The 26,574-nt window shown below is 38.6% G+C and overlaps 1 protein-coding gene across 1 annotated transcript in view; it reads right to left on the reverse strand.

Annotated features, from left to right (window-relative positions):
* LOC126278708 (15-hydroxyprostaglandin dehydrogenase [NAD(+)]-like) overlaps positions 1–26,574 on the reverse strand; it is a 169,974-nt gene that overhangs the window by 97,403 nt on the left and 45,997 nt on the right. Inside the window, exon 2 of the mRNA XM_049978981.1 lies at positions 10,054–10,234. Coding sequence (XP_049834938.1) covers positions 10,054–10,234 — 181 coding nt within the window. The remainder of the gene's footprint in view (positions 1–10,053; positions 10,235–26,574) is intronic.

Raw genomic sequence — 26,574 nt, forward strand, 5'->3', positions numbered from 1 at the left:
TTTTTGTGCGTAGTGTTACGTTATGAAATAATCTGTGTGTAATGTGAGCAGGGGCTGGAAGTGAGAAATGAATGAACAATATAGCACTACTCTTTTACATTATCAAACAACTTTTTTTGGAAATTAGTGTTGCGCACTAGGGATAAGAAGTACTGTTTCAAACAGACTGGCCTTGTATTCGGGACGGTGGAGGCTTCACTCTTCACCCGGTCATCCTGATTTACGTTTTCCGTGGTTTCACTGAATTACTTCAGGCAAATGCAGGGATGGTTCGTAGTATAAGATCACAGCCGACTATCCGTCCCATCCTTGCCAAACTTAACACATAAGTATTTAAATTCCAAAACGTACGAATTACATCTATTGTTCTTAAATTGTATTATCACGACCTGTCCAATAACCTTGTGAAAGTGATCTGTGGATGAATAAAACTACTACAACTGCTTACTACTGTATCGACGACAGTGTGTCCATAGGCGAGCTGGTGATAGGTCACTGAAAGTAGTGATTCTCGAAACAAATTACCTCTCCAACTTCTGGAATCACGGTGTGAAGAAGAATTGGATGTGACAACAGGACTGATTTGATAATTGCTCAAGGGACGCTGAACGATCGCCAGTATTTAGCAATTATGCTAACCCCTCTTGTCATAAACTTCATGGCCAGGGTATCCAATGCTATACTGCAGCAGCATAATGCAAGACATTCCTGCTGAGGAATATGCGGATCCTTGATTGCTATCCCGGTCACTCAATAAGGTCAGCTCTAGAGGACGTCTGGAATGCAGCTAGAAGACGCAGGGGAGAGTTGTGTCGTTTCATCAAATCAACGTGGAACGAGTTAGTTTACAGGATATGTGTACAAGATTAGTGTTATAATTAAGGAACACACGATTTTTTAATCCTGATAAAGCAACTACACTTAAAAGTAAGTCAATTTTTTCTTATTTTTGCGGGCTACCAGTTTTTAAACAGAATTTCCTCAATGGAATAGAAGGAGCTGTCCCGGAGAAACGACTTTAGTTTCGATCTTAAATTTACTTTGCCACCTGTCAGACATTTTATATTACTGAGCAAAGGATCAAAGACTTTTGTTGCTGCATATTTAACTCCTTTCTGAGCCACTGACAGCTTTGATAGTTTATAATAACGGTAGTTTTTCTCTCAAATTGTGATGGATGCTTTATGACGAATTTCATTAGCGAATATACTTATGGTGACGACGTAGTTTCAGTACCAAGGTCCTTGAAGACGTCTGTAGGTGAGCACCACTTATTATTCCTACCTTTCGCTTTTGTGCAATGGATACTTTCTAAGTGGTAAGTTACCACAGAATATTATTTCATAATACATTATTGAGTGGTGTGTCACAAGGTTAATGCGTTTGTTTCCGAGAATAGCAGTTACACAAAGAGCAGTAATAGCTGCACTTAATTGTTTGAGACTCTTAGTAGTACATGCTCAGTAATGTGCACAGCAGGTAATGGTACACTTTCAGTATTTGAAGCTTACTGTAAACATGGCGACTTCCGATTACTATAACCCTCTTCCGTTTCCAGTAGTTAATAAAGAGGAGCAAGGAGACAGTCGCCATTTGTGCTGTAGAATGCAAACAAAACAGACCTATTTCAAGTTAGTTCTTACTTGGCTACTTTTAATTTAAAATGTTATTAAAAGCTGTAATTCGTTGTATCAGTCCACGGATATGCTTCCTTACGGTAACAGTTTAATGAAGTGATTCTGTTAGCGTTAGTATGCAATGCCAGACTGGGGTAATGGTGCGCTGAAGAGAACACGTGCGTATCACCGTGAAACAAGAAGCTGGAAGAAGTTGATGTGAAGAGGAAATACGAAATGGAAAAAACAACAGACTGGGTTGAAGAACCAGAGTGATGAATCTGTCTGTGTGTGTGTGTGCCTTACTGAGCAGCTCGAAAAGAGAAAAAAGAAAACCTAAAGTAAGTGAGACGCATCAGTCATGAGAAGTATCGCTTGTTTCCAGCATTTTATATAATATTGATGATTGCGATAACCAGTATACAGGCGCACTGAATGCGCTGCCAACTTGTAGTAAAAAAAACTAAGGATTTATGTCGAGTCTATGGAGAAGTAGGCAAAGAAAAAGAATTGTGGAACAGGTGTGTTAGGAGCTGTGCTGACTCTGTTCAGGGTCAGTGCATAGCTAAGAAATGAACATTTCAAAACTTGTTGAAATGTGAAAATTAAAGAGAATATACGAGGGCCATTTATTAATTAAAAAGACAAATTGGTCTGGAGAAAACAGCGTTTATTTTTACGAAAGAATATTTTTTCTACTTTTAACATAATCCCCTTAACATTTAGGCACTTCTTCTAACTGGCTACAAATTTTTTTACTCCGGCTGCTGGTTGGTTGGTTGGTTGGTTTGAAGATTAAAGGGACCAAACTGCATAGGTCATCGGTCCCTTGTTTCATAAACACAGAGAGCACAGTGAAACCATCCATCAGTCATTCTAAACACAAGAGAAAAATTCCAGGGGAAGAAAATACCCAAGGTCAATAATGAAGCAATATGGAAAATGGAGCACAGCAACAAAAACAACATAGAGAAGAAAGGCAGAAAGAATTAAAACTGTACAGCAGAGGATCGTGGCTGGCTGATCACGAAAATAAAAGGATGAGCCAGCCACTCTGCAACACGTTAAAACCTCCAGCCTAAAAGATTAGGGTGGAATAGAATTACAACACAAAACTAATTAAAAGATACAGCTCAATAGAGGGTGACGTAATAAAATTAAATGGATCTATAAAAGCCGCTTGCGCGAATAAAACTTAAACCCCGATCTGCCATAGAGACATTGTCACCTAAAAGAGATGATAAATCACAATGGAGATTAAAAGCTCGCCTGAGAGCGGTTAAAAGAGGATATTCCAACAACAGATGGGCCACCGTCATGTTCGCACCACAGCGACAATGAGGTGGATCCATACGACGCAGCAGATGACCATGCGTCAGCCAAGAATGACCAATGCGGAGCCTACAGAGAATAACAGAATCCCTGCGAGAGGCCCGCATGGAGGAACCCCACACAATCGTCGTCTCCTTTACTCGCCGCAGCTTGCTGGGTGCAGACAGAGTGCGCCATTCGTCTCCCCACATCCCAAAGACCCGACGGCGCAACACCGATCGGAGATCAGTGGTCGGGAGGCCGATCTCCAACGTCAGTTTGCGGGTAGCTTCTTTGGCTAACTGGTCGGCGAGTGCGTTTCCCGCTATCCCAATGCGTCCAGGGGTCCATATGAATACCACCGAACGTCCACGCTGTAAAAGAGCGTCAATGGACCCCTGGATGGCACCAACAATGGGATGGAGTGGGTAGCACTGGTCAAGAGCCTGCAGACTACTGAGAGAGTCACTGCAAATGACGAAGGACTCTCCAGTGCTGGTACGAATACGCTCAAGGGCACGAAAAATGGCTGTCAGGTCTGCAGTGTAAACACTGCAGCCTTCCGGCGAGGAGCGCTGGTCTACATAGTCCGCATAAGCATTAGAGTACCCCACACGGCCATCAACCATCGAGCCGTCTGTGTAGATAACCTCCAAGTCGCGGGATGCGTCGAGGAGAGCAATAAATTGCCGGCGCAAGACTGCAGGAGGAACTGAATCTTTTCGCCATCGTGAGAGGTCCAGACGAAGCTGCGGCCGACCAGTACACCAAGGTGGTGTATGTGGGTGGACGTGAAAAGCAGATGGAAGAGGCAAACACTCGAGTTCACTAAGGAGTGATTCCAATTGTATGGCCTGATCGCGGCCGCCGGTGTGGGATATGGACTGCCGCATTAGCGAAAAGGAGACGGTAGTTAGGTTGACGGGCGAACAACGGATGTGGGCAGCATAGTTGGCTAACAGTTGTTGACGCTGAATGCGAAGTGGAGGAACCCCAGCCTCAGCAAGGAGGCTATTTACAGGGCTGGTGCGGAATGCTCCTGTCGCCTGTCGAACCCCACAGTGGTGAACAGGATCCAGCAGCTGCAACGCTGAGGGCGAGGCCGAGCCATACGCCACACTCCCATAATCCAGTCGGGACAGCACGAGTACTCTATAGAGCTGCAGCAGCGTCTTACGATCTGCACCCCAAGTGGTGTTGCTGAGGCAGCGGAGGGCATTCAGATGCTGCCAGCACTGACGCTTGAGCTGACGAATATGTGGGAGCCAAGTAAGCCGGGTATCGAACAGTAATCACAGAAAATGGTAAGTGTCAAGAAGATAGAGCTCAGGGTGGGGATGGACAGTTCGACGCCGACAAAAGTGCATAACACATATCTTCGCAGGATAAAATTGAAACCCATGGGCTAGGGCCCACGCCTGCGCCTTGCGTATGGCTCCCTGCAACCCACGTTCTGCAATACTAATGGTGCAAGAGCTGAAAAAGATGCAGAAATCGTTAGCATATAACGTGGGTGAGACAGAGGACCCTACTGCTGTTGCAAGGCCATCAATGGCCACAAGAAAAAGGGGCACGCTCAATACAGAGCCCTGTGGAACACCGTTCTCCTGGATATGAAGTGAACTGTGGTATGTGCCAATTAAAACGCGGAATGTCCGAACAGATAAAAAATTCTGAATAAAAATTGGGAGAGAGGCCCGGAGACCCCACCCGTGCAACGTGGCGAGTATATGGTGCCGCCACGTCATGTCATATGCTCTGGAGAGGTCGAAAAAGACGGAGACGAGGTGTTGGCGGCTGGAAAAAGCAGTGCCAATTGCAGACTCAAGATAGGCCAAAGTATCGACGGTGGAACGGCCCTGACAGAAGCCACTGTGGCATGGAGCCAGAAGACCCCGAGACTCGAGCAGCCAATACAGCCGTCGACTCACCATACGTTCCAGTAGCTTGCACAGAGTATTTGTCAAGCTGATGGGCCGATGGCTATCCACATTAAGCGACTCCTTACCAGGCTTCAGCACCGGAATAATGGCACTTTTTCGCCACTGTGTCGGAAAGACGCCATCGCGCCATATGCAGTTGAAGATGGCAAGAACACATCGCTGACAGTCCGCTGTATTGGCGGACTGTGCCAGGGCGCTTTGGAGTTCCCACAAATTAAATGGGGCGTTATACGCCTCAGGGTGGCGATAAGCAAAAGAAAGCCGTTTGCCTTCCTCCCGGCGTTTTAGTGCGCGAAACGCGGGCGGGTAAGTCCCCGACGCAAAGGCCCAAACATAGTGCTGTGAGAAATGCTCGGCGATTGCATCGGTATCGGTGGATAGCGCCCAATGGATGGTAAGCCCTGGGACACCTGTAGAGTGCTGCAATCCACAGATGCCCCGTATCTTCATCCACACCTGGGAGGGTGAAGTACAGGAACCAATGGTAGAATCGTACCTCTCCCAGCACTCCTGTTTCCACTTTTTGATGAACCGCCGTGCCTGAGCACGTAGACGTTTGAATAAAATGAGGTTCTCCAAAGACGGGTGCCGCTTATATCGTTGAAGAACCCTCCGACGTTCTTTAATGGCTTCAGCGACATCCAGAGTCCACCAAGGCAGTGACTTTCGCCGGGGGCACCGTAACGAACGAGTAATGGTAAGTTCTGCAGCGGAAACAATCGCTGCAGTCAGTGTCTCAACCGCCACATCAATGGTACCGTGGGGGAGAGATCCAACAGTGGCAGGAGAGGAGAACGTTTCCCAGTTTGTCTTGCTAAATGCTCATCTAGGGAAGCGTTCATGGGAGCGAGGCTGGGGTAGTGAAAGGAAGATGGCAAAATGGTCACTACCACACAAGTCGTCATGGACTCTCCAGTGGACCGATGGTACAAGCCATGGGCAGCACAACAACAGATCTATGGCCGAGAACGTGCCATGCGCCACACTGAAATGTGTGGCGGCGCCAGTGTTTAAACAAGCAGAGGTCGAGTTGGGAGATGAGATTCTCGACACCTCTGTCTCTGCCAGTTATCTTCGTAACACCCCACAGGGGATTGTGGGCGTTAAAATCCCCCAGGAGAAGAAAATGCGTGGGAAGTTGGGCGACAAGTGCAGCCAATTCGGTGAGGGAGACTGTACCACCTGGAGGGAGATAGACACTGCAGACGGTTATGTCCAGGGTAGTCCTTACATGGACGGCCACAGCTTCTAATGATGTTTGAAGGGGCACAGGAGCACTATATACATAGGTAAGGACATACACGCAGACTCCACCTGACACACTATTGTAAGTGCTACGATTGCAGTAATAACCCCTGTATCCACGAAGGATCACATGCTGCAACCGACTGAGTGACGGGCGTCACTATGTCCATCGTTTCTGAGGAGACGGCGAGATCCAGGTCATCAGGGGATGCAAAGGGCTCGACCTCATCCTCAGAGGCTGAGCTGACAGGAAGCGGTGGTGCGGGAACCACTGGGTTCTTATTCTTCTTGGATAGCTTCCTCTTCTCTCTCTTGTCTTTGAGAGGAGGGTTTGCATGCTGGGAAGGCTTTCCTGACGCATTATCAGGAACAGAAGAAGAGCGTGGAGACCTTCGACTAGCAGCTGGTGGCTTTTTCAGCCACTGGCTAGTGTCTTGTGAGACACTGGAGAAGTCCTTGGAAGGGACTCCCCCAAGGGTCCCCTTCCGAGCAAGTGAGGCCAGAGGAGGCTGTTGCGTCTCAGGCTGAGCGGCCGGAGAGGGTTGTCGCTTCTCCAGCTGAGGATCCACAGAGGGCTGTCGCGTCTCTAGCTGAGAGGTGGGGACTGACGTCCCCAGTTGTTCGGAGCGCTCTGCTCCTAAACTGGGTGTTTTGGGAGTAGTGGAAGAGAGAGTGGCCCCACCAGTGGTGGGGCAGGCGTAACGTGACTGTTCTTTGGGCCAACTGTGAAAGGAGTTTTTGCAGGAACTGATGGCGGCAGTGCTACAGTAGCATAACTCCTCAACATTGGGGTTGAGCCGTTCTAATTTGTTCCTCGCCTCTTGGTAGGTTAAACGGTCCAGGGTCTTAATTTCTTGTATCTTCCGCTCTCGTTTGTAGACTGCACAGTCTGGCGAGCAGGGAGAATGATGCTCCCCACAGTTAACGCAGGTGGGAGGCGGAGCACATGGAGCATTAGGATGCGAAGGTCGTCTACAATCACGTGGGGCTGGCAGTTCACCTGGAGGACGTGTGTCCGAATTCCACCACTGGAAGCATCGCATAGGGGGCGGGACATAGAGCTTGACCTCACACCGGTAGATCATGACCTTCACCTTCTCGGGCAAGCAGTCGCCCTCAAAGGCAAGGATGAAAGCAGCGGTAGTGGTCCTATTATCCTTGGGTCCCCTAAAATCACGACGGACAAAGTGTACACCTCGTCGTGCAAGGTTCTCGTCATCAGACTGTAGCAGAAGATCTTCATGAAAAATAATCCCCTGGGCCAAATTTAAGGACTTATGGGGAGTGACGGTAACGGGTATGTCGCCAAGCTTCTCACAGGCGAGTAATGCCCTTGACTGTGCAGATGAAGCTGCTTGTATCAAAATGGCCCCACTCCGCATTTTGGAAAGAGATGCCACTTCCCCAAACTTATCTTCAAGATAGGTCACAAAGAACAGAGGCTTAGTCCCCAAAAATGAATCCCCATCAATTCTGCTGCACACAAGGTATCACAGTGAATACAGCTCCTGTCTGTCCGCAGACCTACGTCCCTCCCAGGGCGTGGCTAGGGAAGGGAACGATTTGGGGTTGTATGCCACAGCGTTAAAGTCTACTTTACCGAGCTTAGAGACGTTGGTGGTCGTTCGACCACCGGATTGAGACTTCATCCACTTCAGTGCGGATCATCCTCCCCTATGCCACCCACTCCGACCAGGGGTTCTCCCCATGGGCGCCACCCAGCCACAGCAAATGCGACCTGGCAGGATGGCCGTTGCCGGGAGTCCCGATGCCCCAGAGAGACAGGTAGCTACTCCTTGGCTTACGTGAGGAGGTGGCAGCTCAGGCATCGGCAGTACGATCCCTGTGTTGTCAGGGGGCTACAACCTAGAGGGTACATGACGATCCCACCACAATGGGATGGCTACTGTGCTGGATGTTGGGTGCCATGGGATTTCCATAATTATAGTGGGTGGAGATGGTGAAGCACTAAGTGTATAACTTACGCAACCCACTAGGTGTGTATGCCTAAAAAGATGGATGGTGGGAGCAGTTACGGCGCCAAGACGATGAAGAGCGCCAAGGTCTTAGGGCACAGACGATTTATAGTGCACCACGTAAGGTGTCCTTCCCCAAAAAGCTCGTACTTCTGTGGAATTTGTAAGAATAGAGGTCAAACCCTAATGGGGACCAACAGATGAAAGGCCGAAACAGTTGAAACTCCTTTTAGTCGCCTCTTACGACAGGCAGGAATACCTATTCTTACCCCTGAACCTGCAGGGGGGACTCCGACTGCAAAGAGCTCTTTATCTTGACGTTTGAAGGAATTTTCCACAAACTTTTTCGCGTCCTCGTTGTCCTGGAACCTCTTCCCACCTAATGCCTGCTTCAGTGCACCAAAGAAATGGGAATCAGTATGTGCTAAATCAGGGTTGAGGCAGTACTTCCCAGTCCATTTTGTAGATGGTTTCACGGGTTAGTTGAGCAATAGGAGGACGTGCGTTGTCTTACTGGCACGTCTTCTCTGAGATCCACGACGTCTCTCTCTCATGACTGGCTTCACCTTCTTTAAAATGAAATCCGATAGGTATTGGTTGTTCATTGTACTCTGCTCTTCGAAATAATCACAAAATACTACAACTTCAGCTTCCCTAAACAACCGCAGTATGACTTTTTCTGCTGATGCTTGGATATTTAATTTTTTCTTGACAGGTGAGTTGGCGTGCTTCCACTCCATGCTTTGTCTTTTTGATTCTGGCTCATAATAGTGAACCCAAGTTTCATCACAAGTTGAAATTTTGTTGAGTAAGTGCTCACTTTCTCTTTCACAATTTTCCTTTAGCTCTGTGCACATTCTCAGCCTTGTACCTAAGCTTACACACTATTTAACCTAAGTTATCAGGAGGCGCCGGCCGTGGTGGCCGAGCGGTTCTAGGCGCTACAGTCTGGAGCTGTGCGACCGGTATGGTCCCAGGTTCGAATCCTGCCTCGGGCATGGATGTGTGTGATGTCCTTAGGTTAGGTAGGTTTAAGCACTTCTAAGTTCTAGGCGACTGATGACCTCAGAATTAAGTCGCATAGTGCTCAGAGCCATTTGAACGTTTTGACTGCAGCGCCACAGACCGCTCGGCTAATCCCACGCGGCGCAGATAATTTCAGTGGCGATTATTTTCTCTCATGCCCGTTCAACATAAGCTTCCTTCCTCAAGTGCACAATTCTGCAACCACTGTGGATAATTATCCCATACCGTAGGGAACAGTGCCCATATTTTTTATGTGACACTGCAATTAAATTTCATTCTGGTGTTTAATTTTTAATACTTACAAGTGATTTAGTGTACCAAAAGTAGAGAAACTACAGCAGTCTTCAGTGCTGCTGGTTTTCGTTTACTGATCAGCATTGTGCTTCAGTAATAATTTTTGCTTACTGTTCTTCGCCTCACACTTTAATAGCAGCGTGCAGCCAGCAATGTCCGTAAAGTGGCACAGCGTGTGTTTCAGGCACGGCAAGAAATTCCTCAAGATATCTGGAGACTAATTCAAATGGCTCTGAGCACTGTGGGACTTAACTTCTGAGGTCATCAGTCCCCCAGAACTTAGAACTACTTAAATCTAACTAACCTAAGGACAGCACACACATTCATTCCCGAGGCAGGAATCGAACCTGCGACCGTAGCGGTCGCTCGGTTCCCGACCATCTGGAGACTGTTACCTCAACGAACACAGTAGTGTGCTGGTGGCTGGGTGGGTCACACCTCATACCGGTGACGGTGACCTTGAGCGTCATTCCGAATGCAGTACTAGTTTTACCAATACTCGTTATGTAACGGACGCCTCCACGAAGTATAATAAACATCGCACTGGTGGTTACTTCAAGATGGAAAACGTTCCGTTTCTGTCAGAAGTTTGCGGGTGGTAGTGAGGCTGGAGGGGAGCCGAGCGGGGGGCAGCGTCGGTACCTCGCAGCTGCTGCGCCTTAGTCACGTCGGTGCGCTGGAAGACGGCGCGGCCGCCCCCGCTGCCCGCCCCCGCCGCCTCCGCCGCCCCCTCCGCAGCCCCCGCCCCCGCTGCCACCACCGCCGCCAGGTCCGCCACTGCAGCCGCCCCCGCCTCCTCTGATAGGTCAGCCAGGACCACGCCCTGAAACGTCACACCGCCACCCTCATTCGCTGCCTCACCGCCAGACGCTCGCTAGCGAGCGGTGTTCACGTATTTATAGCTGCAGTTTTAACTCAGTCTGCGACGTGAGCGTGAAACGTATAACACTCTAACCTATTTCAGCACGTAAATTTTAACCATAAACAGTAATTTCTGACGTAGAGATGTAGGCAAATATGTACTTGTGGAAAGGGGTACGAGAAAACTAATTACAAAATGATAATTTCGCTAACTTGTAGAAGTCCATTAATTTGTAGGAACATTTTTTATAACCTGTGTCATTTGCAATATATAAATACAAGAAAACCATTGTCAACGAAATAATTTTATGCATTTGTATACATGCGACATATAATATGCTTGTGGAACCTATTATGCATTTATTCTATGGGAGCTAAGGTAATTATTGAAATGTGTCATTGGTTTTAGGATGAATATTTTAATTGTTATTTAGTGAGAAAATCATTTTAAACAATTCCGAGCATTGTATACCGATACTCTATATATGGGTAGCCATATTGGCATAGTCAGTCAGTACTTTGTGACTATTTGGACAGAAAGCAGGTAACTAGTTAAGTAAGATTCATTTCATTATTGTAAGTATGTTACTACGTATTTGAGGTTTGTGAAGATGCTTTGATTTTCTTTGCAATCGTAATAAACACTCTGTTACAACGTTATACCGGATTAAATATTCATTTACTTTATAGTTAAATCTTACAGATCGTCTGCAACAATGAGTACACGATATTAAATTAAACTTATTCATAGTAACGTTGTAAGCGTAACAGACAAAGGGACCCTCACACGTTTAGCGTTTACTGCGCTATATTGAGTACTGCACAATAATATTGACCGTGTGAGTGCGGTACTACAGGAGACTGCAGTGCCACAGAAATACGGGGTCAATAAAAAAAAATCATCCGATTTTAACAAATCGTAACTATTATGTTATTTGAGACATGTGCGTGAACAACGTATTGTTGGAAAGAGCAAACTCTCGAGTTTTCCATGGTTCCCTCTAGGCAGAAACAGTATGCGTCCACTTCAGTTCTAGTAAAATTGGTGTCAGGACAACAGAAAGCGTTTTGTGTTCTACGTTTTGCGTAGTGCAGGTCAGTAATAACTGTTCAGCGTGACTTCCGTACCAGGTATGGTGTGGATCATCGTACAGCACAGAGCACTAGACGATGGCACGAACATCTCCGAGAAACAGGTCGTTTGTGTAAAGGCAAATCGCCGGGCCGTCTCCGAGAGTCTGACACAGACGTCGAACGCATCCGGCCCACTTTCACATCAAGTCCGCAGAAATCCGTTCGCTATTCAGCTCCACAGCTCAACATGGCCCCCGATGTGCTTGTAGTGGGTGTTGAGTCGACGTTTCAGCTACTGCATGCTCTTCGTGAGGGTGACAAACAACGACGTGTGGAGTTTTGCATTTTCGTTGTTTTTGCGAGACGGGGGATGACTGTTTTCTTCCATGCTTAGTGTTTAGTGATGAGGCAACATTCCATTTAAATGGAAAGGTGAACCGTCATAATGTGAGAGACTCTCCAAAATCTAACGTGTTTTGTGCAGTTTCACAGGAAAAGGTGTATGGTCAAGTGTTCAAATGTGTGTGAATTCCTAAGGGACCAAACTGCGTAAGTCATCGGTCCCTACAATTATACACTACTTAAACCAACCTATGCTATGGACAACACACACACGCATGCCCGAGGGAGGACTCGAACCTCCGGCAGGAGTGGCCGCGCACTCCGTGACATGGCGCCTCAAACCACGTGCCCACTCACCGCGGCGTTGTATGGTCCATTTTTCACTTTTCATTCCCGAGAATACTGTTTCAGGAAACACATATGTCGATAAGGTTGAGAACTTTCTTTTCCCACACTGTGAGACTGATTCGAACGATTTCATTTACCAACAGGATGTGGCACCGCCACAATGGCATTGGAAAGTGTGAGAATTTTTAAATCAACGGATTACTGAATGATGTATCGGCCACACGGGACGAAATGATTCAGCCTTACATTACTAGCCTCCAAGGTCACCGGGCCTGACTGTATGCCATTATTTCTTTTGGGGTTTTATAGAACACTCTGTTTACGTGCTTCCATTACCAATAACAATGAATAAACTGAGACATCGTATAACAGAAGCTCCGGAAGCTGTAACTCGAGAAATGCTCCCTGCAGTGTGAGAACAATTCGAATACCGCATGACATATGCCGTTCATCTCAAGGGGGTATAATGAACACCTATTAAAATGTATGAAAAAATTTTTTTTTAGTTTCCTGGTCGTTGAAAAACAAAATCATTGTATATGTTCATTAGGTTCAGAAATATAGACATGCCAAATAGGATGGTTGTTTATGATACATCCTGCATTGATACTCGCTCAGTATATCGTGCTCCACACTGTATCATGTAAGGGTGATGAATAACAAACGGCACGTTCCTGCCGAAACTACATGATTTGTGGACGTATAAACATCTGATTTAGCGACGCCGTATGAATATGAAAACATTACAAAAGACGGACAAGGCAATCATCTGTTGAAGTGCATTCAGAGGAGCAGCTCTATTACACATTTAATTCTTACTCGGCAATTAGCTGTAGAAACATTCGACAAAAGCGTTTTAAGTGCGAGGAAATGATACTGCAACTGCTTATTTGTTCGTTTCAGGAGCTTGAATTATTTATTGTAGGAATATATAACAGAACTACCTACCGATACTCTTTTCAGGTTTATAGATCACTTCCAGCGTTTTGGAAAGCGATATCCAAGTATTTGAATCTTTTCTGAATTTATAAGGTGTAACGAGGTTTGGCAGTTAATTCAACAATTCCTAGTTAAAAATGGTTCAAATGGCTCTGAGCCCGATGGGACTTAACATCTTAGGTCATCCGGACTGAAGCGCCTAGAACCGTTCGGCCACCGCGGCCGGCTAATTCGTAGTTCGTATTTAAAAATAGCCGATAGTCGTGTGGTTCCGTTGCAGTTCGGCTTAGCATCTTAGTACGGTTGCACGTGGAATGCCTTCCGGGCCGGTTCCGCCGCTTCCTCTCGCCGTTCTTTCTGCAGGTCGCGGCGAGTGCAGTCAGAGTACACGCGAGTCCCACATTGTCGAATGCCGACGTGTTCGCTATGAACGCTGCATCCTAACTCATGTGTCCCAGGCATAAACATTGCACGACAACACTGTGCCATTCTTGTCCTCGACCTTCCGCGCAATGTATTGACAAAACATTATTGCGCAATAAATACTGAGCGCGTGCAGGCGAACGGCGTGTCACACACATGCTCGCGTACCGTGTCCACTCTCTACAACAGCCCCATGCGGGGGGAAGTGCGTGCATGTGTGTCAGGCGTTCTGCAGAAATCGATCTGACTAACAAATCTAAAGAGACCCTCATGCGCTCAAAATGTATAGATCAATACTCAGTACTGCGCAATAACATGCACCATCTGAGAGCGTTATTGTCGGTTGCCGCAATGTGTTGAAGAAGACTGCAGAGCTTTAAAAATGTTGACGCTCGCTTAATATATTGAGCAATGTAAAATATCTGGGAGTATGCGTGTGGAACGATTTGAAGTGGGAATGATCATATAAAATTAATTGTTGGTAAGCCGGGTGCCAGGTTGAGATTCATTGGGAGAGTCCTTAGAAAATGTAGTCCACCAACAAAGGAGGTGGCTTACAAAACACTTGTTCAACCTATACTCGAGTATTGCTTATCAGTGTGGGATTCGTACCAGTTCGGGATGACAGAGGAGATGGGGAAGAACCAAAGAAGAGCGGCGCGTTTCGTCACAGGGTTATTTGTTAAGAGTGATAGCGTTACGGAGATGTTTAGCAAACTCAAGTGGCAGACCCTGCAAGAGAGGCACTGTGCATCGCGGTGTAGCTTGCTGTCCAGGTTTCGAGAGGGTGCGTTTCGGGATGTGATATCGAATATATTGCTTCCCCCTACTTATACCTCCCGAGGAGATCACAAATGTAAAATTAGGGAGATTCGAGCCGGCACGGAGGCTTTCGGGCAGTCGTTCTTCCCGCCAACCACATGCGACTGGAACAGGAAAGGGAGCTAATGACAGTGGCACGTAAAGTGCCCTCCGCCACACATCGTTGGGTGGCTTGCGGAGTATAAATGTAGATGTAGAACGTATAGTATCGAGCAGGGGTAGTATTGCGCAATAAACGGCGGTTCCTGGCGAGACCGAGAGAAATTCATTTTGCTCCAAACAAATTTCCGCAAAAGACAGGAGAAAGTAAACGATAATATATCAGGAAGTGTCCTGGAGGTTGAACGTTAAAAAAAGTAGCATGCGGTACGTTGAGATATAAAGTATTCCTGACTGTTTAGGAAACGCCAGATACCCCGTTCTCCGCAGTGGCAGGGGAAACTGCAAGCAGAAATGTTTATTTTACTTATAGCAGTTTTAAGATTTGGCAAATAAGGTCAGTGAGCGTACGTGTCTTTCTTGTCTTGTAACAGTTCTCACACCACAGACATAAGATAATGTGTGCCTTCATTCAGTAATCGGAATATAACTGTTTTATATCGTTTGCAACAGTTGATTCAGAAAACAAACATACAGGATATATTACACAGTTCAAATTGTAAGTAAGACTTTATGCTGCTGTGAATGAGGCTCTGGTCCATTGAAATGTTTACCGGGAGCTTTACAAACGTGTTTCATCCGTTCTGCCTAAGCTCTACTCGTGTTTTGCAGGACAAGCAATTCAATCGCAATACATACTCGAACGAGTTCGACATCGTCGAGTACCGACATGTTCGCAACGAAGGTTGAAGTCTAACTACGTTTTCTCGCAGTCATAAGAAGGTGGCTGCACTTAACGAATAGCACAGTGTTTGAGCGTGAACAAAGATGCCACGTGAAAGTAAATGAATGAAACAGAAATAATTAATTACAAGCAATAAACATGATAAATATAAGCAAATAAATTTAAATACCCAACTTAGGCCACGCTCTAACTTTGTAGAAGTGTGTACAAGTCTCAGGACATGTGTAAATGTACTGTATGAAATTTGATGCTACAGGATATGACTACCTTTTGCACTTCATCGGGTCAGTTATGTCTACACATGTGTGAATGATTTAAAATAAATTTAGTTTGTCTGGTATATCTTATTTGCGGTAAATAGGAAAATGAATAGTTTCGTATGCTATAGATAGAGTATTAAAGAATTTAATAGTGTTTGTATTCTAAGGTTACGTCGTTCTTAAGTCTGACGGATTCAGAAATTCTGAACGTGTTACTGGAGCCCGTGGATCCAAATATTTCAGACGGAAGGGAAAGATATGAAGCAAAGAAGCGTGAACCAATACAAACCATCCCACCAACATGCAAAAGATCTACGAATGCATTGCATTTGCCAGAAATTTACGCTGGGAGACAAAAGTGTAGATCTAGATGGGGAATGCAAGCTTTCTCCAGTCATAAGTTTGCAAAATGACAGACTTGTGATGAGTTCCTGTGTTTCACTTCAAAAAAGAATTGCTTCAAAACTTTCCAGACAGTATGAAACATTCTAGAGTGAGGTAGCAGAAATTCTAAGTTCAGTAACCTTCAGATATATGTAATCATGTAAATGATTATATAAGAATATGTAATGAACGCTGTTTTACAAAATTTAGTCTCTGAAATGATTGTATCTTTGACATTTTTACATTTTGTACTTTTTAGTTTCATAAAGAGCCTTGGTAGAATAAATTCCCTAATACAAAAGTCCTATAAAGCCTATAAAAGAAATAAATAAGCATTTTATACATTTTACTGTTTTTGCTTCATAGAGACCAGATTTATCGTGTTTGATACATTGGCTACCCTTATTTTTGCTCGATAGAGACCTGCTACATCATGACATGACATGTAGGTCATGTCTGGGATGAAAATTTTTTTTACTAAGTATTGGCTTTTGGTGATACTGAGAAGTGAAATATTACCAAATTTCCAATTATTTCTCTGAAAGTGTGGTTTCATGTCTCTAGAGGTTAATGCCGTACTCAAGTTACCCGTCCGTTAGATATGTTGCATACCAATCGGGTAGAACCTCATGACGATGGCTTTCTTTGCGTATACGATCAGTCTCTTACAAAATTCCTATAAAAACAGGAAGCTGTCAACCGTGTAGAAACTAAGTGAGAATATATAAAGGGCATCGTAACCTACTAAACATTTTTGGCCTGCGTAGTTACCCTTCTGTCTATTAATTAAAAGCAAACAGTATTTGGGCAAAATTGAAATTGTTCATGTTTAGATTAAGTTTTATTTGAAAATTGTTGATTTTCAACATGAAACAGAAGAACGTTGACGTAAAAATAAAAATAAAAGTAAAAAGTACAAACTTATCATATAGAGCTAGGAAACGCAATATCCTCAACAAAACGGTAAAATAAAAGAAATGCAAACCAAAAATATATCAAACATCGCTTCAGTACTTCCTCGAAATTATATAAAACATGTTTCTGTTATTTATATAAATTTCTTCCACATTTATCAATTAAACAGGGAACTCATATATATATATATATATATATATATATATATATATATATATATATATATATATATATATGTTTGATCTGTAGCTATTACAGCCCTACTTCTTCTTTCACTTCCAGTTTTAGCAGGAGCTATTACTATATTATTAACAGACCGAAATTTAAATACATCATTCTTTGACCCTGCAGGAGGGGGTGACCCAATCCTATATCAACATCTATTTTGATTCTTTGGACACCCAGAAGTTTATATTTTAATTCTACTAGGGTTCGGAATTATTTCACATATTGTATGTCAAGAAAGAGAAAAAATTGAATCATTTGGAACATTAGGTATAATTTATGCTATAATATCAATTGGACTAATAGGATTTATTGTATGAGCACATCATATATTTACAGTAGGAATGGATGTTGACGCACGAGCATATTTTACATCAGCAACAATAATTATTGCTGTACCTACAGGAATTAAGGTATTTAGATGATTAGCTACATTATATGGAACTAAATTCAAGTTCAATCCACCATTATTATGAGCTCTAGGATTAATTTTCCTATTTACAATTGGTTGATTAACAGGATTAGTATTAGCAAATTCATCACTTGATATTGTATTACATGATACATATTATGTAGTAGCCCACTTCCATTATGTATTATCTATAGGAGCAGTATTTGCAATTATATGGGGTGTTATTCAATGATATCCACTATTCACAGGATTAACTATAAACAATACATGATTAAAAATCCAATTTACAATTACATTCATTGGAGTAAACTTAACATTCTTTCCTCAACACTTCTTAGGGTTAGCAGGAATACCTCGACGATACTCAGACTACCCAGACGCATATACATCATGAAATGTAGTATCAAGAATTGGATCTACAATTTCTATTGTAGGAATTATTATGTTCATTGTAATTATATGAGAAAGAATGGTTACAAACTGAGCAATTATATATAGAGCTAATATAACAAGATCAACAGAATGACTACAAAATAACCCTCCTGCAGAACACACTTACTCAGAATTACCATTAATCTCTAGATTCTAATATGGCAGATTAGTGCAGTAGATTTAAGCTCTACAAAGAAAGGTTAGACCTTTTATTAGAAAATATTCAAATGGCAACATGATCAAATTTATCCCTTCAAGATGGAGCTTCACCATTAAAGGAGCAACTATCATTCTTTCATGATCATACTATGGTCATATTATTATTAATTACAGTAATTGTAGGTTATGCCTTAAGTTATATATTATTTATTGCCTATACTAACCGAAATATACTTCATGGACATTTAATTGAAACAATCTGAACAGCTTTACCAGCAAATACACTAATTTTTATTGCCCTTCCATCATTACGACTATTATATTTACTTGATGATTCAGTAGATGCAATAATCACAATTAAAACCATTGGACGACAATGATATTGAAGATATGAATATTCAGACTTTATAGACGTAGAATTAGACACTTATATAACACCAGAACAAGACTTAGAAAATAATGTATTTCGACTTCTAGATGTAGATAATCGAACAATTCTACCAATAAATACAGAAGTACGAGTATTAACAAGAGCATCAGATGTTCTGCACTCATGAGCAGTTCCTGCATAAGGAGTTAAAACTGATGCAACGCAGGTCGGTTAAATCAAGGAACATTTACAATAAATCGACCTGGATTATTCTTTGGACAATGCTCAGACATCTGTGGAGCAAACCACAGATTTATACCAATTATAATTGAAAGAACTTCAGTAAATTTATTTATTAAGTGATTATCTAAGATAATTTAAGGAGTTAGTTAAAATAAATAACATTAGAGTGTCAATCAAAAATAACTAAACAAATTAGTACACCTTGAAACTCATCAGATGACTGAAAGTAAGTAATGGTCTCTTAAACCAAATAATAGTAAATTAACGACTACTTCTGATGGGGAAATTATGTCCAAATCCCTGTAATATTCTCTCTTATATGATTCCCACTATTCATTATATTTTCAGCTACATTAATCCTGTTTAATCAAATAAACTTCTTCTCATTTAAGCCTAATCTTATTAAAAGAGCAGAAAAAGAGACAATTGAAATAAAAAACTTAAATTGAAAATGATAACAAATTTATTCTCAACATTTGACCCATCAACTAACATCTTTAATTTATCGTTAAATTGAACTAGAACATTTCTAGGACTATTATTAATCCCATCAATATTTTGACTTAAACCATCACAAATTAACATTATCTGAAATAAACTAAACTTAACCCTACATAATGAATTTAAAACACTACTAGGACCAAAATCATTTAATGGAACAACATTCATTTTTATCTCAATTTTTATTATAATACTATTTAATAATTTTATAGGATTATTCCCTTATATTTTTACTAGAACAAGACATTTAGCATTAACATTTGCAATTGCTCTACCTATATGATTAAGATTTATATTATTTGGATGAATTAACCATACTAATCATATATTTACACAACTTGTACCCCAAGGAACACCACCTGCATTAATATCATTTATAGTATTAATTGAAACAATTAATTCGACCAGGTACATTAGCAGTACGATTAGCAGCAAATATAATTGCAGGACACTTATTATTAACCTTATTAAGAAACACAGGACCATCTAAAGCAATAAACTTAATCTCATTACTAATTATTGGACAAATACTTCTATTAATTCTAGAATCAGCAGTAGCAATAATTAAAGCTTATGTTTTCTCAATTTTAAGAACTCTATATTCTAGAGAAGTATATTAAACCTATGTTAACAACTCACTCAAACCACCCATTCCACTTAGTAGACTATAGACCTTGACCATTAACAGGAGCAATTGGAGCAATAGTCCTAGTATCAGGACTAGCAAAATGATTCCACCTATATAACATTAACTTATTCATAATTGGATTTGGAATTACCTTACTAACCATAATTCAATGATGATGAGATGTAGTACGAAAAGGGACATATCAAGGACTACATACAGGATTTGTATCAATTGGATTATGATGAGGAATAATTTTATTTACTGCATCAGAAGTATTATTCTTCGTTTCATTTGTTTGAGCATTCTTTAGAAGAAGATTATTGAACTAGGAATACTATGACCTCCAATAGGAATTCAACCTTTTAATCCTATACAAATTCCATTACTTAATACAGCTATTCTTCTAGCATCAGGAGTAACAGTAAAATGAGCACATCATAGTTTAATAGAATCTAATCATACTCAAGCATTTAAAGAATTATTCTTCACAGTATTATTAGGACTATTCTTTACAATACTTCAAGCATATGAATTTTGAGAAGCACCTTTTACCACTGCAGATGCAGTTTATGGGTCAACATTCTTTGTTGCAACAGGATTCCATGGTTTACACGTAATTATTGGGACAATCTTTTTATCAACATGTCTATTTCGACACTCAATAAATCAATTCTCACCAAGACACCACTTTGGATTTGAAGCAGCAGCATGATACTGACACTTTGTAGACGTAGTATGATTATTCTTATACATTTCTATTTATTGATGAGGTAGATAATTGTTTTTCTAGTATAAATAGTACATTTGACTTCCAATCAGAAAGCCTGATATAAATCAAGAAAAACAATCCTAATTCTATCTATAAGAATTTTCATTAGATTTATTATTCCAATAATCGTTATAATCCTTGCAACAACACTATCAAAAAAATTAATTAATGATCGAGAAAAAAGATCATCATTTGAATGTAGGTTTGATCCAAAAAGATCAGCACGAATACCATTCTCACTACAATTCTTCCTAATCGCAGTAATCTTTTTAACTTTTGATATAGGAATTGCACTAATTCTACCAATTGTAATTATCTTTAAACATCAGACATTATAATCTGAACAGTATCAACAATATTTTTTATTCTAGTCCTGCTAGGTGGACTATATCATGAATGAAATCAAGGAGCCTTACAATGAGCAGAATAAAGGGTTGTACTTAAACATAACATTTGGGTTGCATTCAAAAAGTATTGATATAATCAATCAACCTTAAATAGAATAAGAAGCGAAATATTGCAGTCAGTTTCGACCGGGAAGATTGGTATATACTGCCCTTATTCTTATTAATTGAAGCCTAAAAGAGGCGTATTACTGTTAATAATATAATTGAACTATAAAGTTCCAATTAAGGAAATGTAAAGCCAATATGAAAGCTGCAAACTTTTTATATTAGCGGTTAAACTCCGTTAACATTTCTAAAATTTATATAGTTTAAATAAAACTTTACATTTTCACTGTAAAAATAATATATCTATATCTATAAATACCTAAAAGTAAAAATACTTCCTTAACATCTTCAGTGTCATGCTCTAATTATAAGCTATTTAAGTAAACGAAAAATAATATTACTAAAATGAATATTCAAAAAATAAAAGTTAAAAGATAAATCTTGAAATTAGAATCATATCAACCCTGAATATAACTAATTAAATAAATAAATAATCTATATAAACCTTGACCACCAAGTAATTCACCTCAACCATAATCAAATGACTTAGAGGAGTAATAACCTATTTTTAAAGGAATATATCTAATAAACTTAGTTGAAAGAAAAGGTATAAATCATATAGATCCAGCAAATCTGACAAAAGAAAATATACTCAAAGAAAATAAATTATGAGAAAAATCAAAATTAGAAATAAGATAACCTAAATAAGCACCTAAAACAACAACTGTAATAGTTAAAAACTTTAAATAATAAAGCAAAGCAATCACATGAGGAACAGGAAAAATTAATCAAGATAAAAGACTACCACCAAAAATAGCAACAAACAATAAACCAATTATTCCAAACGAAATATAATAACCCTTATCATCAAAAGAAAATCTAGAATAAAAATTATTATCACAAGATATTGAATAATAAAACAAACGAAAAGAGTAAGAAGCAGTTAAACCAGTAGAAAAAAATAAAGAAAAATTAAACAATTAATTCATCTTAAACAAACCATCTCAAGAATTAAATCCTTTGAATAAAATCCTGCTAAAAAAGGTATATCACACAAAGACAAACTAGAAACATTAAAACACGCTGAAGTTAAAGGTATAAAATTAACAATTGAGCCTATAAAACGAATATCCTCAGAATCCTTTAAATTATGAATTATTGAAACTGCACATATAAATAATAATGCCTTAAATAAAGCATGAGCCAATAAATGAAAAATGCAAGCTTTGGGTAACCTATAGCTAAAATTCTTATTATTAAACCAAGCTGTCTTAAAGTAGAAAGAGCAATAATCTTCTTCAAATCAAATTCAAAATTAGCACCCAATCCAGCCATAAATATAGTTATACAACCAATTAAAAGTAAAAATCAACCGCAATTATAAATATCTAATATTGGTCTGAAACGAATTAATAAATAAACACCAGCAGTAACAAAAGTAGAAGAATGAACTAAAGCAGAAACAGGGGTAGGGGCAGCTATAGCAGCAGGAAGTCAAGAAGAAAAAGGAATCTGAGTTCTTTTTGTTATAGCTGCCAAAACAATTAATATAGTAATAAGCTTTATTTCAAAAGAATTAGAAATAAAATCATAATAATAAATATAATTTCAACCACCAAAATTCAACATTCAAGCAATAGAAATCAAAATAGCAACATCACCAATACGATTAGAAAGTGCAGTTAATATACCTGCACTATAAGATTTTACATTTTGATAGTAAATAACTAAACAATAAGAAACTAAACCTAAACCATCTCAACCCAATAAAATTCTAATTAAATTAGGGCTAATAATTAAAAAACCTATAGAAAGAATAAATATTAAGACAATAATGATAAAACGATTTATATTCTTTTCGACAGACATATAATCCTCTCTATAATAAATAACCAAAAAGAAATATATATATAACGAAAGACATAAAAATAAGAGATATTCAATCCAAAATTAAAGTTATAACAACTATAGAACCATTTAAATTAAAAAGCTCTCACTCAACAAAAAATCTATAATCAATTATTAAATAATAAATACCTAAAATAAAAATTATAGTTCTTGAAAAAATAAAGAAAAAATACTAAAAGAACAAATAGAAAATAAATTCACAGCCTAAGATGAAAACCTTCATATCATTGATTTCACAAAACAATATTTTTAATTAAAATACTTAAGCAAACTAAACAAAGAAATATTCACCCTTTAAACAAAGAACATTTAAGGGCAATCAATGTAAAAGTAAAAGATGATATTCACGAAAAGAACCAAGAGAACAACTATAAACACCAGAATAATGGTTACCATGCTCAGAATAAGAATATATATATATATATATATATATATATATATATATATATATATATATATATATATATATATATATATAGTATATATATATAGTATAAACAGCTCTAAAACAAAATAAAAAAATTAAAGCAAAAAATCTAAAAGAAGATCAAGATATAATTCTATTTAAAATCTAATTTCACCTACCAAATTTAAAGAAGGAGGAGCAACCTTATTTGATGATCTTAAAAGAAATCTTCATAAAGCCATTCTTGGCATTAAGTTAATTATACCCTTGTTAGTTAATAATCTTCGTCTACCTAAATGTTCATAAATAATATTAGACAAACAAAATAAACCAGAAGAACATAAACCATGGCCAACCATTAAAGAAAGAGAACCTACACAACCTCATCAATTCATAGTCATCAATCCACCAATAACCATTCGTATATGAGCAACAGAGGAATATGCAATTAAAGATTTCAAATCAACCTGCCGAAAACAAATAAATCTTATAATAACACCTCCAGGCAAACATAAAGATAATCAAAAATAATTAAACTTTAATCCCAAATAAGAAATAACCTTTATAACACGAAATATACCATAACCACCTAACTTCAATAAAACACCAGCGACAATCATAGGGGCCTCTACATGAGCCTTAGGAAGCTATAAATGAACTAAAAATATTGGTATCTTAACTAAAAAAGCCAAAATTATAAATACAAAAACATAAAATAATAAGAACAAGAATCAACCAATAAAGGAAAATACAAAGTATTAGAAAAATCATAAACCTTAACTAAAACTAAAAATAAAGGCAATCTAACAACTAAAGTATAAAAAATTAAATAAACACCTGCCTGGAAACGCTCAGGTTAATAACCTCAACCCAAAATTAAAAGTAATGTAGGAACTAATCTAGCCTCAAAAAAAATATAAAAAGAAATAAGACTTAATCTAGCAAATGAACAATAAAGCATAATTATTAAAATTAAAACCATAAAAACAAAAAAATTAGAATGATATGAACTTAAATAAACTGAACCTCTAGCAGTAATTATTAAAGAACAAATCCAAAAACTAAGCAAAATTAAACTAAAAGAAAAATAATCAATACCACAATAATACTAATTATATTCAAATCAGCATATGAATAAACAAAAATTATAAACACAAAACTCGACAGAAACATTAAAGAATGAACCAACCATCAACAATTATTCAATAAACAAAGAGGTATCAAAAATAGTTATAAATAAATACTTTAACATAAAGATAAACCAAAAGAATTTAAAAAATCATTACCATGAGAACGAATTATTGAAACTAAAATAGAAAGACCCAAAGCACCCTCAAACAGAAAAAACTAAAAAATTAACACGAAAAAAATAATCATAATCAAACTCTATAAGAAAAAAAGTAATTAATATAAATAAAGAAAGAACAATATATTCTAATCTCATAGGAACCATTAATAAATGTTTACATTTAGAAGAAAAAACATAAACAACCAGCAAAATAAATAAACAAAGAAGTAAAAACAGAGAATATAAACATTAGTTTTAATAGTTTAAAAAAACGCCGGTCTTGTAAACCGGAAATAAGACAAGCCCCCACTTTTAAAACTTCAGAGGTGGAAAAGCTTCCATCATCGGTCCCCAAAACCGATATTTTAAATAAACTAACCCCTGAAATGATTAAAATAATAATTATATCACTATCAAATGTTATAAATATTAATTTTATTAAATTGAGACACCCAATATCAATAATGCTTTTTACTATCCTTCAAACTTTCCTATTTGGATTAATAACACTAACAATAATAGAAAGATATTGATTATCATATATTTTATTTTTAATGTTTCTTGGTGGTATATTAGTCCTATTTATTTATATTACAAGAATTGCATCAAACGAAATATTTCAACCTAAATCAATTACTATAATTATTACATTAACAAAATGAGAATTTATCATATCAACATTAATTATTCTAGATATAACAATATTTATAGACTTTATCAAAAATACTGAAACTATATCTTTAGAAAAATTATATAACAGACCAACATTCATTATTACAATAATAATAATTATTTATTTATTTTTAGCACTACTAGCAGTTGTTAAAATCGCTAATATTATTCAGGGACCTATTCATAAAGTAAGATAACTCACTAATAAATAAACCCTTACGATTAAGACATCCTTTAATAAAAATTATTAATAACTCTTTAATTGACTTACCTGCAGCAACAAATATTTTATTTTGATGAAATTTTGGGTCCCTACTAGGGTTATGTTTTGTAATTCAAATCGTAACTGGACTATTTTTAGCTATACATTATACATCAAATATTGAAATAGCATTTAGTAGTGTAGTACACATCCGCCGAGACGTAAATAATGGTTGAATTATTCGAACCTTACAGGCAAATGGAGCATCTATATTTTTTATTTGTATTTACTTGCATGTAGGACGGGGAATTTACTACGGATCTTTTATATATATATATATATATATATATATATATATATATATATATATACCTGAATAATTGGTACAGTGATTTTATTTTCAGTTATAGCAACTGCATTTATAGGATACGTTTTACCTTGAGGTCAAATATCTTTTTGAGGTGCAACAGTAATTACTAATTTATTATCAGCAATCCCACAATCCCATACTTAGGAACAGATTTAGTTCAATGAGTGTGAGGAGGGTTTGCTGTTGATAATGCAACATTAAATCGATTTTTTACCTTCCATTTTGTATTACCATTTATCATTGCTGCTATAGCAGCAATTCCTTTATTTTTTCTCCACCAAACAGGGTCTAATACCCCTCTAGGCCTAAATGGAGATATTGAAAAAATCCCATTCCATCCATAGTTTACTTTTATGGATTCTATTACATTTGTATTAATAACATCACTATTAATTATACTATGTTTAATCAATCCTTACCTATTAGGAGATCCAGACAACTTTGTACCTGTTAACCCATCAGTAACACCAGTTCATATTCAACCAGAATGATATTTCTTATTTGCATATGCAATTTCACGATCAATTCCTAATAAACTAGGAGGTGTTATGCAATAAGAATCTCAATGATATTACTATTTTACAATAAAACACCTTTCCATGGTATTCAATTCTATCCTATTACTCAAATTTTATTCTGAATTATAGTAGTTGTTGTATGCTTACTAACGTGAATTGGTAAACGACCTGTTGAAGAACATTATATTATAACAGGACAAATCTTAACAATTATCTACTTTACATACTTTATAGTTAATGTCCATGTTGCAAACGCATGAGATAAATTAATTAAGGAATAATAAAGTTAATTAGCTTAGAAAAGCATATGTTTTGAAAACATAAAATTAGAAGTTTAACTCTTCTATTAACTTTTCTCAAAAAATTTCACTTAATAAATGAGATAAATAAAATCTT

Source organism: Schistocerca gregaria, chromosome 6, assembly GCF_023897955.1.
Source record: "Schistocerca gregaria isolate iqSchGreg1 chromosome 6, iqSchGreg1.2, whole genome shotgun sequence".
Lineage (NCBI taxonomy): Eukaryota > Metazoa > Arthropoda > Insecta > Orthoptera > Acrididae > Schistocerca > Schistocerca gregaria.